The sequence below is a fragment of the Pseudopipra pipra genome, chromosome 1, assembly GCF_036250125.1.
Source record: "Pseudopipra pipra isolate bDixPip1 chromosome 1, bDixPip1.hap1, whole genome shotgun sequence".
Lineage (NCBI taxonomy): Eukaryota > Metazoa > Chordata > Aves > Passeriformes > Pipridae > Pseudopipra > Pseudopipra pipra.
The window spans coordinates 1,258,614-1,274,119 of record NC_087549.1 but is presented as its reverse complement, the minus strand read 5'-3'; the positions used below and the strand labels follow the sequence as shown (position 1 = coordinate 1,274,119).

At 43.0% G+C, this 15,506-nt stretch overlaps 1 protein-coding gene across 2 annotated transcripts in view; it reads right to left on the bottom strand.

Annotated features, from left to right (window-relative positions):
* Window positions 1-15,506, bottom strand: part of ZC3H3 (zinc finger CCCH-type containing 3) — a 131,019-nt gene that overhangs the window by 41,468 nt on the left and 74,045 nt on the right. For both annotated transcript variants that reach the window (XM_064640237.1, XM_064640161.1), the window contains exon 5: window positions 146-339. In XM_064640237.1, the coding sequence (XP_064496307.1) occupies window positions 146-339 (194 nt within the window). The remainder of the gene's footprint in view (window positions 1-145; window positions 340-15,506) is intronic.

The following is a 15,506-nucleotide window of genomic DNA, read 5'->3' as shown; positions in this document are numbered from 1 at the left end:
CCGTCCCCTTGGCATCCATCCCCTTGGCATCCGCTCTCCTACGAGGCCGGAGGATGAGCAGCAACACCAAAGGCTGGGAATAAACGGCTCAAAAACTTCACTCCATGGATTTTGGATGAGAACTGGGACAAATCCTGCTGCTCACCTGCTCTGCTGGGGGTTTTGGTGCCCAGGTCCCTGCTCCTGACGGGGGTGCTGGAGGTTTTGGAGAGTTTGTTGGCTGACACTCGGTACAGGACGCCGCCGATGCAGCGGAAGCCTTTGCTCCTCCACCGTGGCGGCACCGGTTGGGATTTGGCACCTTGGGGCGATGGTCGGGTTTGGTTCAACAACAGGGACCTGCAGGAGAGTAAGAAAGTCAAAGGGAGTCCAAATTAGGGGGAATATCCCAAAAAAGTGCTGCTCCATGAGCAAACCCTCGGATCAGACGCTCACCAGATGGTTTGGGTTGGAAGGGACCTTTCAAATCATCTCATTCTGACCCCACTGCCAAGGGCAGGGACACCTTCCACTAGAATGGAGGGGATGGATGGAAAAGCCAGGGAGGAAAAACTCTGATTCCAAGTCATTCACACCAAAAAAAATGACCTTCAAGGCCTCTCTCCAACTCTTGGCTTGCAGCTCCAGCCCCTGCAGCAAACAGGGAAATGTGGATTTTATCCCATGATGGAATCAGCAATGTGGGATCTTCCCTGAGCTTAACCAAGTTTTATGGAGCTCTACAAGCTTTGATATCCCTGGAAGTGCTCAAAGCCAGGTTGGATGGGACTTTGAGCCACCTGGTGTAAGAAGTGACATCCCTGCCCATGGCAGGGGGTTGGAAGGAGATGGTCTTTAAGGTCCCTTCCGACCCAAAGCATTCCATGATTTTATGATCCCTGCACGGGACAAGTCACCCAAGGCCATTCCCATCTCCATCTATCCCCTGCAGGAGGTGCTGGGACACAAGTGGGGTTCAGTGGGTGGCGTTGGGAACCTGTTCCCACCTTCCCACCTTTCCCTACATCCACAAATCCCATAACAAGGCAGTGGGACAATGATGGGTCAGGAGCCATAATCCAGGGCATAAGGATCCCAAAATAATCCCATAACATTATCCTGAAGGATCTGAAGTGGCACCTTAGGGATAAATACCATGGAATCATCATGGAAAAGACCTCTGAGATCATCGAGTCCAACCTGTGCCCCATCCCCACATTGTCCCCCAGCCCGGAGCACCGAGCTGTCCAGTGCTTCCTTGGACACCTCCAGGGATGGGGATTCCACCACCTCCCTGGGCAGCCCCTTCCAACGTTTAACAACCCTTTCCATTAAGAAATTCCTACTCATGTCCCACCTGAACCTCCCCTGTCTTGCCAAAGATCCCAGAGGGACAATTTGTCCCTTCACCACCCAAAACCCACCCAACACCTCCTGCACCACCTGCCCCGCCCCAGAGCCTTCCCAGCTTTTCCCTCCATCCCCCGTTATCCAAACAGAGCCGAATCCAATCTCCTCCGACATCAGCCGCCTTCCTCATTTAGTGCTAATCCAAACAGTAATTTGTTTATGCAAATTGGAGCTCTAATTTCGCATTAAGCCCAAACTATGCCCGTAATGCTATTAGCGGAACGTCCATAAAACCGCGCATTAGCCGGAGAAGATCCGTAAATTAAGATCCAACCCCCATCCTAGCAGCGGGATGCAAACCCCGGAGAGCGTCTCCTTGAAATGAACGCCTGCTCCTGAGGAAAGGAGAGCTGGAAAACAGAATGCTTACAATTCCTAAGGCTCGCCCTGACAGCCCGTTCATTCCCAAAGGTTGTTGTTCCACCAGGGAAGCGCTGCCGGGTTTTTCGGGGGAAGGGGATTGGATAAAGCAGAGGCTGCCCTTGTTTTCTGGTTTTTCCGGGGTTTGCTCCTCATGGAATAGCTCCAGGGAGGAGCATCAAGTCCTGGGAATCCACAAAGAGCCCATGTCATTGAGTGAAGGTGTCGGTGGCACAAGGGACACTTGGGTCACCCTTGGACCAACCAGAACCTCATGGAAAACCTTGGAAAAGCCAAGGTTTCATCTAGCGTTGGATGCAGGATCGTGACCAAATGCGGTCAATAAAAATGATATCAAATGATATCAAATATCCAACGGAGAGAATTTCCCTGGAGACCATCTCCTTTGAAGGAACGTGTTCTCCCAAGGAAAGGAGAGCTGGAAAACGGAATGCTTACAATTCCTAAGGCTCGCCCTGACAGCCCCTTCATTCCCGAAGATTGTTGTTCCACCAGGGAAGCGCTGCCGGGTTTTTCGGGGGAAGGGGATTGGATAAAGGAGAGGCTGCCTTTGCTTTCCAGTTTTCCCGGGATTTGCTCCTCGTGGAATAGCTCCAGAGAGGAGCATCAAGTCCTGGGAATCCATAAAGAGCCACAGGGGTGGCGCCGTTGGGTGAAGGTGTCAGTGGCACAAGGGACACTTGGGTCACCCTTAGACCACGCAGAATTTCATGGAAAACCTTGGAAAATCCAGTGTTGGATGCAGGACCTGGCGAAAGGTCTTGTGACTTTATCAGCAATCAAAGGTGGGCAATAAAAATGATATCAAATGATATCAAATATCCAAGGGTTGGCAGGGCAAGGGAGGGGATTCTCCCTGCCGGCTCTGCTCTCCAGAGATCCCACCTGGAATTCTGCCTCCAGCTCTGGGATCATCAGCACAGGAGAGACATGGAGCTGCTGGAGCGAGTCCAGAGGAGGCCACGGAGATGCTCCAAGGGCTGGAGAACCTCTGGAGCCAGGCTGGGAGAGCTGGGAATGTCCAGCTTGGAGAAGGGAAGGATCCAGGGAAACCCTGGAGCCCCTTCCAGAGCCTGAAGGGGCTCCAGGAGAGCTGGAGAGGGAATTTGCAAAAGGGATGGAGGGACAGGACACAGGGAATGGCTTCCCACTGCCAGAGGGTTAGATGGGATATTGGGAAGGAATTCTTGGCTGAGAGGGTGGGGAGGGGCTGGGATGGAATTCCCAGAGAATTCCTGGATCCCTGGAAGTGTCCAAGGCCAGGTTGGATGACCCTGGGATGGTGGGAGGTGTCCCTGTCCATCCACAGGGTCTCCAGCGCCGACGGATTTCGGGATCCTGAACGGCATCAGCCCCTTCCAGGAGGCTCCGGAAAATCTTCTAATTCCATAAGTCCTGTCCATAAATTCTCTCTGGATCACACACAGAGATACAAACACACATCCCTCCCAATACAGAGACACAAATTATTGAATATATTGAATATACACCCTGAGTCCATGCACTGAAATACGAGATTTTGTATTCCATAGAATAATAAATGGAGATTCTTTTATAAATAAATCTATATATTATTATCTGTATTCTCCAGGCCTTGTATCTATGAATTCTCTCTAGATTTTATTCAATGTATGCAATGAATACATATATTGAATCTTATATATATACATTAAAAAAAACCTTTTTATCGATATAAAGAGTATATATATATAAAGTATGTATGTTAAATATATATAGTATATATATAAATATATATGTACATATATATCTTATTATCTAGAAATATTCAACATATACACTTAATAATATCCAGAGACAAAATATGAGATATATTTATATTTTTAATATTTACTATGCTTATTATATTATTATCTGTATTCTCCAGACCTTGTATCTATCAATTCTCTCTAGATTTTATTCAATTTATACAATGAATAAATATATTGAATCTTATTTATGTACATTAAAAAAACCCTTTATATATATATAAAGTGTATATATAAAGTATGTATGTTAAATATATATATAGTATACATATAAATATATATGTACATATATATATCTTATTATCTAGAAATATTCAACATATATACTTAATAATATCCAGGGATAAAATATGAGATATATTTATATTTTTAATATTTACTATGCTTATTATATTATTATCTGTATTCTCCAGACCTTGTATATATCAATTCTCTCTAGATTTTATTCAATGTATGCAATGAATACATATATTGAATCTTATATATATACATTAAAAAAAACTTTTTATATATATAAAGTGTATATATATAAAGTATGTATGTTAAATATATATAGTATATATATAAATATATATGTACATATATATATCTTATTATCTAGAAATATTCAACATATATAATAATATCCAGAGATAAAATATGAGATATATTTATATTTTTAATATTTACTATGCTTATTATATTATTATCTGTATTCTCCATTATCTGTATTCTCCTGGTATCTATCAATTCTCTCTAGATTTTATTCAATGTATGCAAAAAATAAATATATTGAATCATATATATATATACATTAAAAAAAACCTTTATATATATATAAAGTGTGTATATATATATAAAGTATATATGTTAAATATATATAGTATATATATAAATATATATGTACATATATATATCTTATTATCTAGAAATATTCAACATATATACTTAATAGTATCCAGAGATAAAATATGAGATATATTTATATTTTTAATATTTACTATGCTTATTATATTATTACCTGTATTCTCCTGGTATCTATCAATTCTCTCTAGATTTTATTCAATGTATGCAATGAATACATATATTGAATCTTATATACATATATATACACATAAAATACATATATAAAGCATATATATATAAAAAGTACATATATATAAAGTATATATATACTAAATATATATTTTAGGTATATATATTAAGTATATATAAAAATATATATATATATTTTTATATATATTAAGTATATATATAAATATATATATATATACATATATATCCTATTATCTAGAAATATTCAACATATGTACTCAATAATATCCAGAGATAAATTATGAGATATGAGGCCTGGATTGTATTTTTATTCTTCGTATTTTACATTATTGATCTATATTGAATATAGAGAATATATATTCAATTACATATATATATTCAGTTAATCTTATTTATATATACATAAAATACATATATAAACCATATATATAAAGTATATAAATGCATAAAGTATATATATAAAGTTTATATATTATGTATATTCAATGAAGTATATAAATTCAATTAATCTTATATATATACACATAAAATACATATAAATATATATATATACATAAGGTATAGATATTAAGTATATACATATTAAGTATATATAAATAGTGTGTATATATATAAATATATATACATATATATATCCTATTATCTAGAAATATTTAACATAACATAATCCCCAAACCCAGTTCAATCCTCTCTCCAGGGGCCTTTGCTATTTATATTTATATTTATATTTATATTTATATTTATATTTATATTTATATTTATTTTTATTTTTTATTTTCTATTTTTATATTTATATTTAATTCTATATATATTGATTTTTAATTTTAAATTTACATTTGTATTATTTTTATTAATAATTATGTTTATTTTTAATTTTATATTTATATTTAATTTTTTATATATTTATTTTTATATTTAATTTTATAGTTATATTTTCATCTGTATGTTTATATTTATTTTTATTTTTAATTTTAATAACTAATAGTTATTAGAATATTTTTTATATTTATTATTTATTATTTTCGGTGGAATATTCATAATTACTGTATTTATTATTAATTTATTCTATTTGCATTTATTATTATATAATATATTATATATATTCATGTAATTATTCATACATATTATATAATATACTATTCATTATATTTTTACATATTTATTTATATATTTACATTTATTATATTTATTATATTTACTATGTTTATTATACTATATTATAATGTTTATTATGTATAATATTATGTATAATGTATTATATTCTTATACATTTTATTTATAATACTATCTTTGTTATGTTTATTAGAACTGTTGTTATATTTTTTATATAATATTACTATATAATATATAATATTATTACTATAATATTACATATTATTTATAATATTTATTATACTAGGTGTAGTATTCTAATACTTACTCTATTTATTAAGTTTATTGTATTTATTATATTTATTATATTTACTATATTTATTATATCACATTATACTATGCATATTAAAATATTTCCTCTGTAGAATGTATTATATTCTTATATATATTTATATTATCTTTGTTCTGTTTATTATGACTGTTATTATATTTATTATATACCATAATATAATAATATCATATTTTAAGAATATAATAATATAACTATAATATATATTATTTATAATATTTATTATATTATTATTTATTATATTAGGTGGAGTATTCATAATAATTATTGTATTTATTATGTTTATTGTATTTATTATGTTTATTGTATTTATTATGTTTACTATATTTATTATATTAAATCACATTACATTATATTATACTAAAATATTTATTCTGTTAAATGTATTACATTCTTATATATTATATTTATGTAATCTTTGTTATGTTTATTATAACTGTTATTATATCTATTGTATATTATATATAACAATATTATATTATTTTATTATAATAATACTATTATATTATTTATATTATATTTATTATATATTATATATTACATTATATATTATATATTACATTATATATTATATATAAATATATATTTTATATCTATATTATATATTACATATATTAAATATACATTTTAATATTTAATATATTTAATATTTAATATATTTTGTATATTTATGTATTTATATTTTTATATATATTTATAAATACATATATTTATATATATTTATAAATACATATATTTATATATATTATGTATTTTTTTACTTACAGAAGCCAAAATACATTTAAAATTAAAGGAAAACCACCTTTTTTTATGGAAAAATCCCACCCACACCAAGAGCGAGGAGGGACCTCAACTTCCCACCATTCCCCTGTCGGAAAACCGCCTTTCCCTCCAAATCCAAGCTGTTGCTCCCAAGTTGTGAGGCCTCAACACCACCCCCTCCCCACCAGCTCCGTCCGCTCCGGATCCGGCGGCTTTTCCTCCATGGAATTTTCTCCCTCGGAAAGGGAGAGCGGAGAGACAAAGGAGGATCAAATCAAGGAGATAAGAGCGGGGCCAAGCACCCGGAGAATAAACCGAGCCCTCGACACGAGGGGGGCTTGTAATTCCCTAATTCCCGTGGATCTAAGGAGTCCTCCCGGCCCTTCCCGGCTCCAGCAGGAAATTTCATTAACGCCGGAAAATAGGGAAGGAATTAAGCGTGGATAATGAAGGCCGGGCTGCGAATGGCGCCTTGACTTTGGAGCCTTTGTAACGGGAGCCACGGACTCTTCCCTTCAAATCCATCCCTAATCCATTGGAAATACTCCGGCAAATTATCTCCCACCCTCAGCCCCCCCTGGAAAACCGAGTCCCGACGGAAGCGACGGCGCTCCCGAATTTATCCCCCTAACCTTGGCTGCACGAGGGTGAGGGTTGTGCCTCTCTCTCCCTCCACATGGGAAGAGACATTTTTAATGGGAAAAAAGGGCTGGAGGGAGGTTGGAAAAATGTTTAAAACTGGCGGCGGAGCCATCGGAGGTTGGACGGGACGGGAAAATCGGAGTCCGGCGCTAAAAGTGTTGCAAAGGGAGGTGCTGGGATTATAAAACACTCAAGGCCAGGCTGGGAGAGCTGGGAATGTTCAGGCTGGAGAAGGGAAGGATCCAGGGAGACCTGAGAGCCCCTTCCAGGGCCTAAAGGGGCTCCAGGAGAGCTGGAGAGGGACTGAGGACAAGGGATGGAGGGACAGGACACAAGGAATGACTTCCCAGGGTTAGATGGGATATTCTGGAGGAATTATTCCCTGGGAGGGTGGGGTGGAACTGGGATGGAATTCCCAGAGAAGCTGTGGCTGCCTCTGAATCCCTGGAAGTGTCCAAGGCCAGGTTGGAGCAACCTGGGATAGTGGGAGGTGTCCCTGCCCATGGTAGGGGGTTGGAATTCCATGATTTCCATTCCCTTCCAACCCAAATCATTCCGTGGTTCTGCAGGTTGAGGTTTGGGCTCTTCCAGGGGATCCCTTGAAGCAGCAACTTTCCCTGGGAGAACATTCCATGCTGGTGCTTTGTAGACGCTCCCGGTGCCCACGTCTGGTTTCTCTTTCCCAGGATTAAACACCGGCCTGCTGCATCCTTTGTGGAATTCCAGAAGGATTTAGGTTGGAAAAGCCCTCTAAGATCACGGAATTCCACTGTCAACCTGGCACTGCCAAGGCCACCACTGCCCATGTCCCCAAGTGCCACATCCACACGGCTTCTAAATCCCTCTGGGCACGGTGATTCCACTCTGGGCAGCTGTGCCAGGGCTGGACAACCCTTTCCAGGAAGGAATTTTCTCTAATATCCAACTTAAACCTCGCCTGGAACAACTTGAGACCTCTCACCCTGTCCCTTGTTCCCTGGGAGCAGAGCCCAATCCCACCCGGCTCCACCCTCCTGTCCCCCTGGATTCCCCCCCCTTGAGCCTCCTTTTCTCCAGGACGAGCCCCCCCAGCTCCCTCAGCTGCTCCTGCTGCTCCAGCCCCTTCCCAGCTCTGTTCCCTTCCCTGGACACGCTCCAGCCCCTCAATATCCTGTGCCTGGGGATCCCAAAACCTCCCCCGGGACTGGAGGTGCCTCAGCAGTGCCAGCACTGGGGAACAGTCACTTCCCTGGTCCCAAAATTCCTCCAATCTTCCCTCCTCAACCAACTTCATGTCTCTTGGAAGCTGGAAAAGCTGGCTCCTTCCTCTGAAGCTTTCTGGAGGAAAATCCCTTAGGAAATGGGAATGTTGCTTCCAACAGACTGATGAACCCAAAGCACAAACGGGAGCAAAGGTGGCGGGTACCAAATCCACGCCCTTTCCTCGCCTCCAAAGCTGCTCAGAATGTCACAAACCCACCGAAACCTCAGCCAGCAGCTGGAAAAAACACGATCCCTCTTAAATGAATCCATAAAAAAGCAAAACCAACCCGGGAAGATTCCCAAGCCGAGACGGGTGAGCGAGGCGGAGCAACAAGTCCTCGGATTTAACACCCCGGGATTATCCGATCCTAAAAATCCCCGCCCAAACCCCTCTGAAACCTCACTTATGTCAGAAACATAAAATTCTGGGAGTATTCGATGCCTGGAATAAATGAAATCCAGCTCCAAGAGCGGAGCGGGAGCATCCCGGCGGCGTTTGAGCCGGATGAAGCCGAGGGGATTTCCCGGCGCCGAGGGCGATACAAGCGGCTCTTAAAGGCCGGTTTTTCTTTTCCTCCTGGTGAATCTTCTTTAGGCTCAGCTTAGAGTTATTTCATTTTATTTCTTTTTTTTTTTTTTTTTTTGTGGAAGTAATCCTTACACACAGTAAAAAATCACATTTGCATGCTGGCATTTGAATTCCCGAGGAAAGAGCGTCGGGAATCGCCGGCAGGGAACAGGCAACGCAAAACCCTGAACTGGGAGAAATACTTCCACAAAAATCCCGTTATTTAGGATTAAAAGCGCTCCTCAAACCCACCAGGAACTCTCTGAGGTGCTGCACAACTTCTCCCTGGAAGCGGCTCCGATCTCCCGGAATGTCTCTCTCTCCTCACCCACCTGAGGATCCCAAACCCACAAAAAAGAGGGAATCATTCCATTAAAATGATTTATGGGATTTTTATCAATGTTAGAGCTTTCCTCTTAAAATAAAAAGGTCAGATCTCACATAAACACTTAACAGGACTTAATTTACTTAAACAACCTGCTTGGGATTATTGGAATAATTGAGTTGGCTGATTATGATATTTGAGGTAGAAAAAAAGGGATTGGAAATGGAAAAAACGGGAAGGAATGTGCCTTTTCCCAACATGCAACCATAAAAAAAGGGGAATCCTTTAGTTTTAAATCCACGGTGACCAGCGAAAATCCCGTTAATTCATCCCCAAACAATTCCCCTCCTTTCGATAATTAGCTCTAATCACGAAACAAACACTTTGAAAAAAATTAAAAAACAAACCCAAACCTATTTTAATTTGGTTCAATGGACTCTGAATTTCCATTCAAATGCAGCTTAATGTGTAATCTCAAGGACAAAAACCAAAATAAATAAATAAATAAATAATAATCCAGCCTGGATCTCATTTAGTTTTCAAAACCTGGGAAAAATGATGAATCTCAATGAGCACCTTTTAAGCTCCTTAATTACCTAAAATAAAGCTGTCCCTTCCCAACAAATCCCCCCCCGGCTTGGGAAAGGAAAATAGTTGCAAAATGCAGGATAACATTTATCAGTTCCCCAATTTCCACATCCCACAGGATGTCTCTTTTCCAAACCTTGGGCAGGCTGGAGAAAGTTTTCTCCTCCAAGAATTCCACTTGGAATTCCAACCCAGGTGTGAAAATAAGGTCCCAAACTTCTCACAGTGGCTTCTCGAAGGGCTGGAAAACCTTCCCCTAAACTGAGGGGGAACATTCCATGGAATCCTGGAATGGTCTGGGTTGGAAGGGATGGAAAGATCACAGAATTCCAAGCCCCTGCCATGGGCAGGGACACCTCCCACTAGCCCACATTGCTCCAACCTGGCCTTGGACACTTCCAGGGATCCAGGGGCAGCCACAGCTTCTCTGGGAATTCCAGCCCAGCCCCTCACCATCTGTACAGTCAGGAATTCCTTCCCAATATCCCATCTAACCCTGGGAAGCCATTCCCCGTGTACTGTCCCTCTATCCCTTGTCCCAAGTCCCTCTCCAGCTCTCCTGGAGCCCCTTTAGGCCCTGGAAGGGGCTCCAAGATCTCCCTGGATCCTTCCCTTCTCCAGCCTGGATATTCCCAGCTCTCCCAACCTGTCTCCAGCCCTTGGAGCATCTCCGTGGTCTCCTCTGGACTCGCTCCAGCAGCTCCACATCCTGCTGCTGTTGGGAATCCACAGTTGGATCCTGTGATTCCCTGAGGTCTCCGACACCTCCTCTCTCAGCACAGGAAGTTGCATTTTGTTGGATTTATTTTCCAATTCCCATAAAATTGTGTTTGGGGCTTGGGAAAAACAGGAGAAGTGTCTTGGATCGTTGTCTGTCCCTGTAAAGCCCTGGGATGGAGCAGGAATGGGAGATGAGCTCAGCATTCCAGGAAGAAGCACCATCCACGGTATTTTCCTGCCTGTGTTCTCTCCACCTGGAAAACTGCTCCAGGTGATGCAGTAATCCGTGGAATGAATTGGGAATCTGGTGCCTGGATTCCTGCTCCTGTTTTCCAGTTCCTCTACTCAGTGTTTTCCCAGAGGTTTCCATCCTTCCCTTTCCCTTGTTTTGCTGGGAAAACTGGCTGTGGGTGGTCTGTGCTGGGAAAATCACTCTGGAATCCATGGCCCCCTCTGGACTCGCTCCAGTTGTCCTGGTTACAATCCTTTTCCTCAAGTGCCTCATTATTCCCTCCCCCTGGATCTATTCCCTCAGGAAGCCATTCGGCCCCATTCCTTCCCTTCCTTCTCCCGAGTGTCTCTGGGAAAATCCCCGGTGGAGGCTCCAGGTTGCCCTCGGCAGCTCCGCCGGGCTCAGGTGCTCGGTGAGGGTGAATCCATGTGCCAGGATAAGCTCTGGAATGCTGCCAAGGCCTTCCCAAGCACAGAGGAGATGCCGTTCCCGGTCGGAGGAGCTCGGAGCAGCGGGAGAGCAGAGCTAAATCCCCGCTATTGTTTGGAACCCGATTCATTCCCGAGGGAGATGAGGAGCCTGGATACAAAACCAGCTCCATGTGCCAAGGATGGAGAACAGGGAAAGAATCCGCCTTGTGACCTCCTGCACTGGAGGACTGGGAAGGGCAGGGATGGAATTGTCCTATGGAGACAGACGGGAGAGAAGGATATGGAGCTGCTGGAGCGAGTCCAGAGGAGCCCACAGAGATGCTCCGAGGGCTGGAGAACCTCAGCTCTGGAGCCAGGCTGGGAATGCTGGAATGTCCAGCCTGGGGAAAAGAAGGATCCAGGGAGACCTTGGAGCCCCTTCCAGGGCCTAAAGGGGCTCCAGGAGAGCTGGAGAGGGACTGGGGACAAGGCACAGGACACAGGGAATGGCTTCCCACTGCCAGAGGGTTAGATGGGATATTGGGAAGGAATTCCACCCTGGGAGGGTGAGGAGGCCCTGGCACAGGTTGCCCAGAGAAGCTGTGGCTCCAAGCCCCATCCAACCCGGCCTTGGACACTTCCAGGGATGGGGTAGCCACAGCTTCTCCGGGAATTCCATCCCAGTCCCTCCCCACCCTCCCAGGAAAGAATTCCTTCCCCATATCCCGTCTATCCCTGCTCTCCTTCATTTCAAGGCCGTACCTTCAGTTCCCCCCTCCATCCCACATCTCCCTTGGGTTGCTTCAGCTCCTTGTGCTTCAGGCTCTTCCACATCTCTCCTCAGAGCTTCCAGGAGCTCGGATTCCTGCTCCCCAACTTCCATAAGTTCCCCTTCTGACCCAATCCCAGCCCACGTCCAGCTCATAGAACTGGAATCACGGAGTCTTCGGTGGGAAAAGACCACCAAGATCTTGGAATCATTTATGCTGGGAAAGATCCTTAACATTGTGGAGTCCAACCTGGAGAAAAGGGGGATCAGGGGGGACCTTCTGGCTCCACAACTCCCTGACAGGAGGGGGGAGCCAAGAGGGGGTCGGGATCTGCTCCCAGGGAACAAGGGACGGGAGGAGAGGAAGGAGGATCGAGCTGTGCCAGGGGAGGGTCGGGTCGGACATCAGGAGGAATTTCCTCATGGAAAGGGTGCTCAGGCACTGGAAGGTTTGGAGTCCCCACCCCTGGAGGTGTCCAAGGAAAACCTGGACGTGGCACATCTGTCACAGGTTGGACTCAGTGATCTTGGAGGCCTTTCCCAACCTCAGTGATTCCGGGATTCAGGGATTCTGTCAACTGAAAACTACCAAATCCACCACTAAACCACATCCCCAAGTGGTTTTTAAATCCACATGGTTTTTAAATCCCTCCAGGAATGCTGACTCCAAGCCTTGACAACACTTTCCATGGAGAAATTCTCCCCGACATCCAAAACAAACCTCCCCTGGAGCAACTTGAGGCTGTTTCCCCACGTCCTGTCTGCCCTTTGTGACATCCAAATCCCAAAATCCACCTTCCTTGGCTTCCCTCCACCGACTCCTCCGATCCCACCCACGGAGATCCACGGAAGGATCCCTGAAAACACTTCCAGGAAGTTTGGGCTGTAAAAACGCCTCTCCCTGGAGAGAGGGGAGGTAAAAGTCCCCGGGGAGAAGATTCCCCTGGGAGAAGATTCCCCAAGGGAAGCTGTTTCTCAAGGTAGGTCACCCCTGAGCCCAAATTCCCCCCCCCCCTCCGGCAAGGTCCCGTTAAACCGCTTACGGCGGGAGAATGGAATTGCTGACATCCCCTAATACTCGGATTTCCAACGGCGGATCAGTAATTACGCCGGGAAGAGCGGGAACTATTGTCCCATTAATTAGATTCCTCCTGCCCCCGTTAGCTCCGGAGACGGGAGCGAGCTCATCCCAGTTTAATTCCGATTACTGGCGTGGATCTAAAAGTGCTCCCACGTGGAATGTGTTCTTTGGGAAGTGCCGGGACCTGTGACCACGTGGGAAAGGGCTTTAATCCTTAATCCCTCCGAGGCACCTTCCTAGGGAAAGTCCAAGACCTCCCCCTGTCCCGGCACAGACATTCCTTCCCCTGCTCATCCCAGAGGAAATCCCAGAGCTCTGACTGTGCCCCAGACTATCCCAGAGTTAATCCCATCCCAGAGCTCGGGATGTGCCACGGAATATCCCAGAGTAAATCCCATCCCAGAGCTCGGGATGTGCCCCAGAATATCCCAGAGTAAATCCCATCCCAGAGCTTGGGATGTGCTCTGGGACATCCCAGAGTAAATCCCATCCCAGCGCTCTGCGTGTGCCCCGGAATATCCCAGAGTAAATCCCATCCCAGAGCTCGGGATGTGCCCCGGAATATCCCAGAGTAAATCCCATCCCAGAGCTCGGGATGTGCCCCGGAATATCCCAGAGTAAATCCCATCCCAGAGCTCGGGATGTGCTCTGGGATATCCCAGAGTAAATCCCATCCCAGACCTTGGGATGTGCCCCGGAATATCCCAGAGTAAATCCCATCCCAGAGCTCGGGATGTGCTCCGGAATATCCCAGAGTAAATCCCATTCCAGAGCTTGGGATGTGCCCCAGAATATCCCAGAGTAAATCCCATCCCAGAGCTCGGGATGTGCCCCAGAAAATCCCAGAGTAAATCCCATCCCAGAGCTTGGGATATGCCCCGGAATATCGCAGGAATTCTAATTCCCGGGGATCATTTCAGTGCCAAACCCAAAACGGCTTCAGCTTTGAATATTTATCCCAAAAAATCACCCAAATCCCACCGGGGGCTTTTCCCTCCCGCCTGCTTTCCCAAAAACACCGGGAAAATTGCTTTTTCCAAGGATATTTCCACTCTAAATCCTCTTTTTCTTACACAATAATAACACCCTGAAGAGCCGAGACAGCTGATGGATTTTAATTAAAGCCAATATCTCGCACCAGGAGCGAGATTCCACGGAAAAAAACATGCTCCGGGAACTCCCTGAGCATGGAAAAGGTTAAAGAAAGGGAATTATTCCTTGGAACCCCCCCCTCACCCGTGGACACGGCTGCAGGGGCTTGGACTAGGGATGGATCCACATCTGTGGAGATGAATATTGAAAATTAAACTTAAAACTCCTTAATTAATTAAAATTTAAAATGAAATTTAGCTCCAAAGGCAGAGAAATTAGGGCAGAGAAATCAGGATTTTTTTTCCCCTCGGTTTTCCTGCCTTATAATAAACTTAAGGAATAAACAACAAACAGATTATTTCTCTAAAGAACCTTCAGGGGTCTCTTCCAACCCAAATCATCCGATGATTCTGTGATGTGGGTTTTCCTAAAGCTTTCCCTGCTTTGGGAATTGCCATTCCAGCAGTAAAGGAAGAGGATCCACACTTAATCCCGGAATAATAAAGTTGTAATTAGAGAAATAGAAAATAAAGAAGTTAAATATATAGGAAAAATTATAAATGAAGAGATGAATATTAAGATAAATTTATAAGATAAAAGGAACTAAATAAGATAAGTTTGGCAATAAATAAAATAAGAAATAAAATCAGATAAAGCCCCAAAGCTTCTAAAGGGCACCAAGAGGCCCTAAATCAAGGACTGGGGGGGAAAACTGGGAAAAAGGGGGGGAATTTATGGGATTTGGAAGGTTCTGAGGTGTAAAACCCACCCGTCCCAAATTTTGGTACACCAGTGCTTTGGAGCAACGTCCCTGTTTCCAATGAGTGCCCAAAGCCCAAATAAATCAGGATTCTGCTGGCACCAGACCTGGAGCAGCTCCCAAACTCCCAAAAACCTCCCCAAAATCTCCAGAGAAACAAGAAAACCAGGAAAAACTTCCCCAGTAAACTCCAAACCAGCCCCCAGCTGCCGGCACTGCCACGACCCTCCTCAGGTTGGAGCTTCCGAGGCGACTTCCGCGACATCGTCATCCCCCCCTTCGCATTTTTCCATGGAAAGGGGG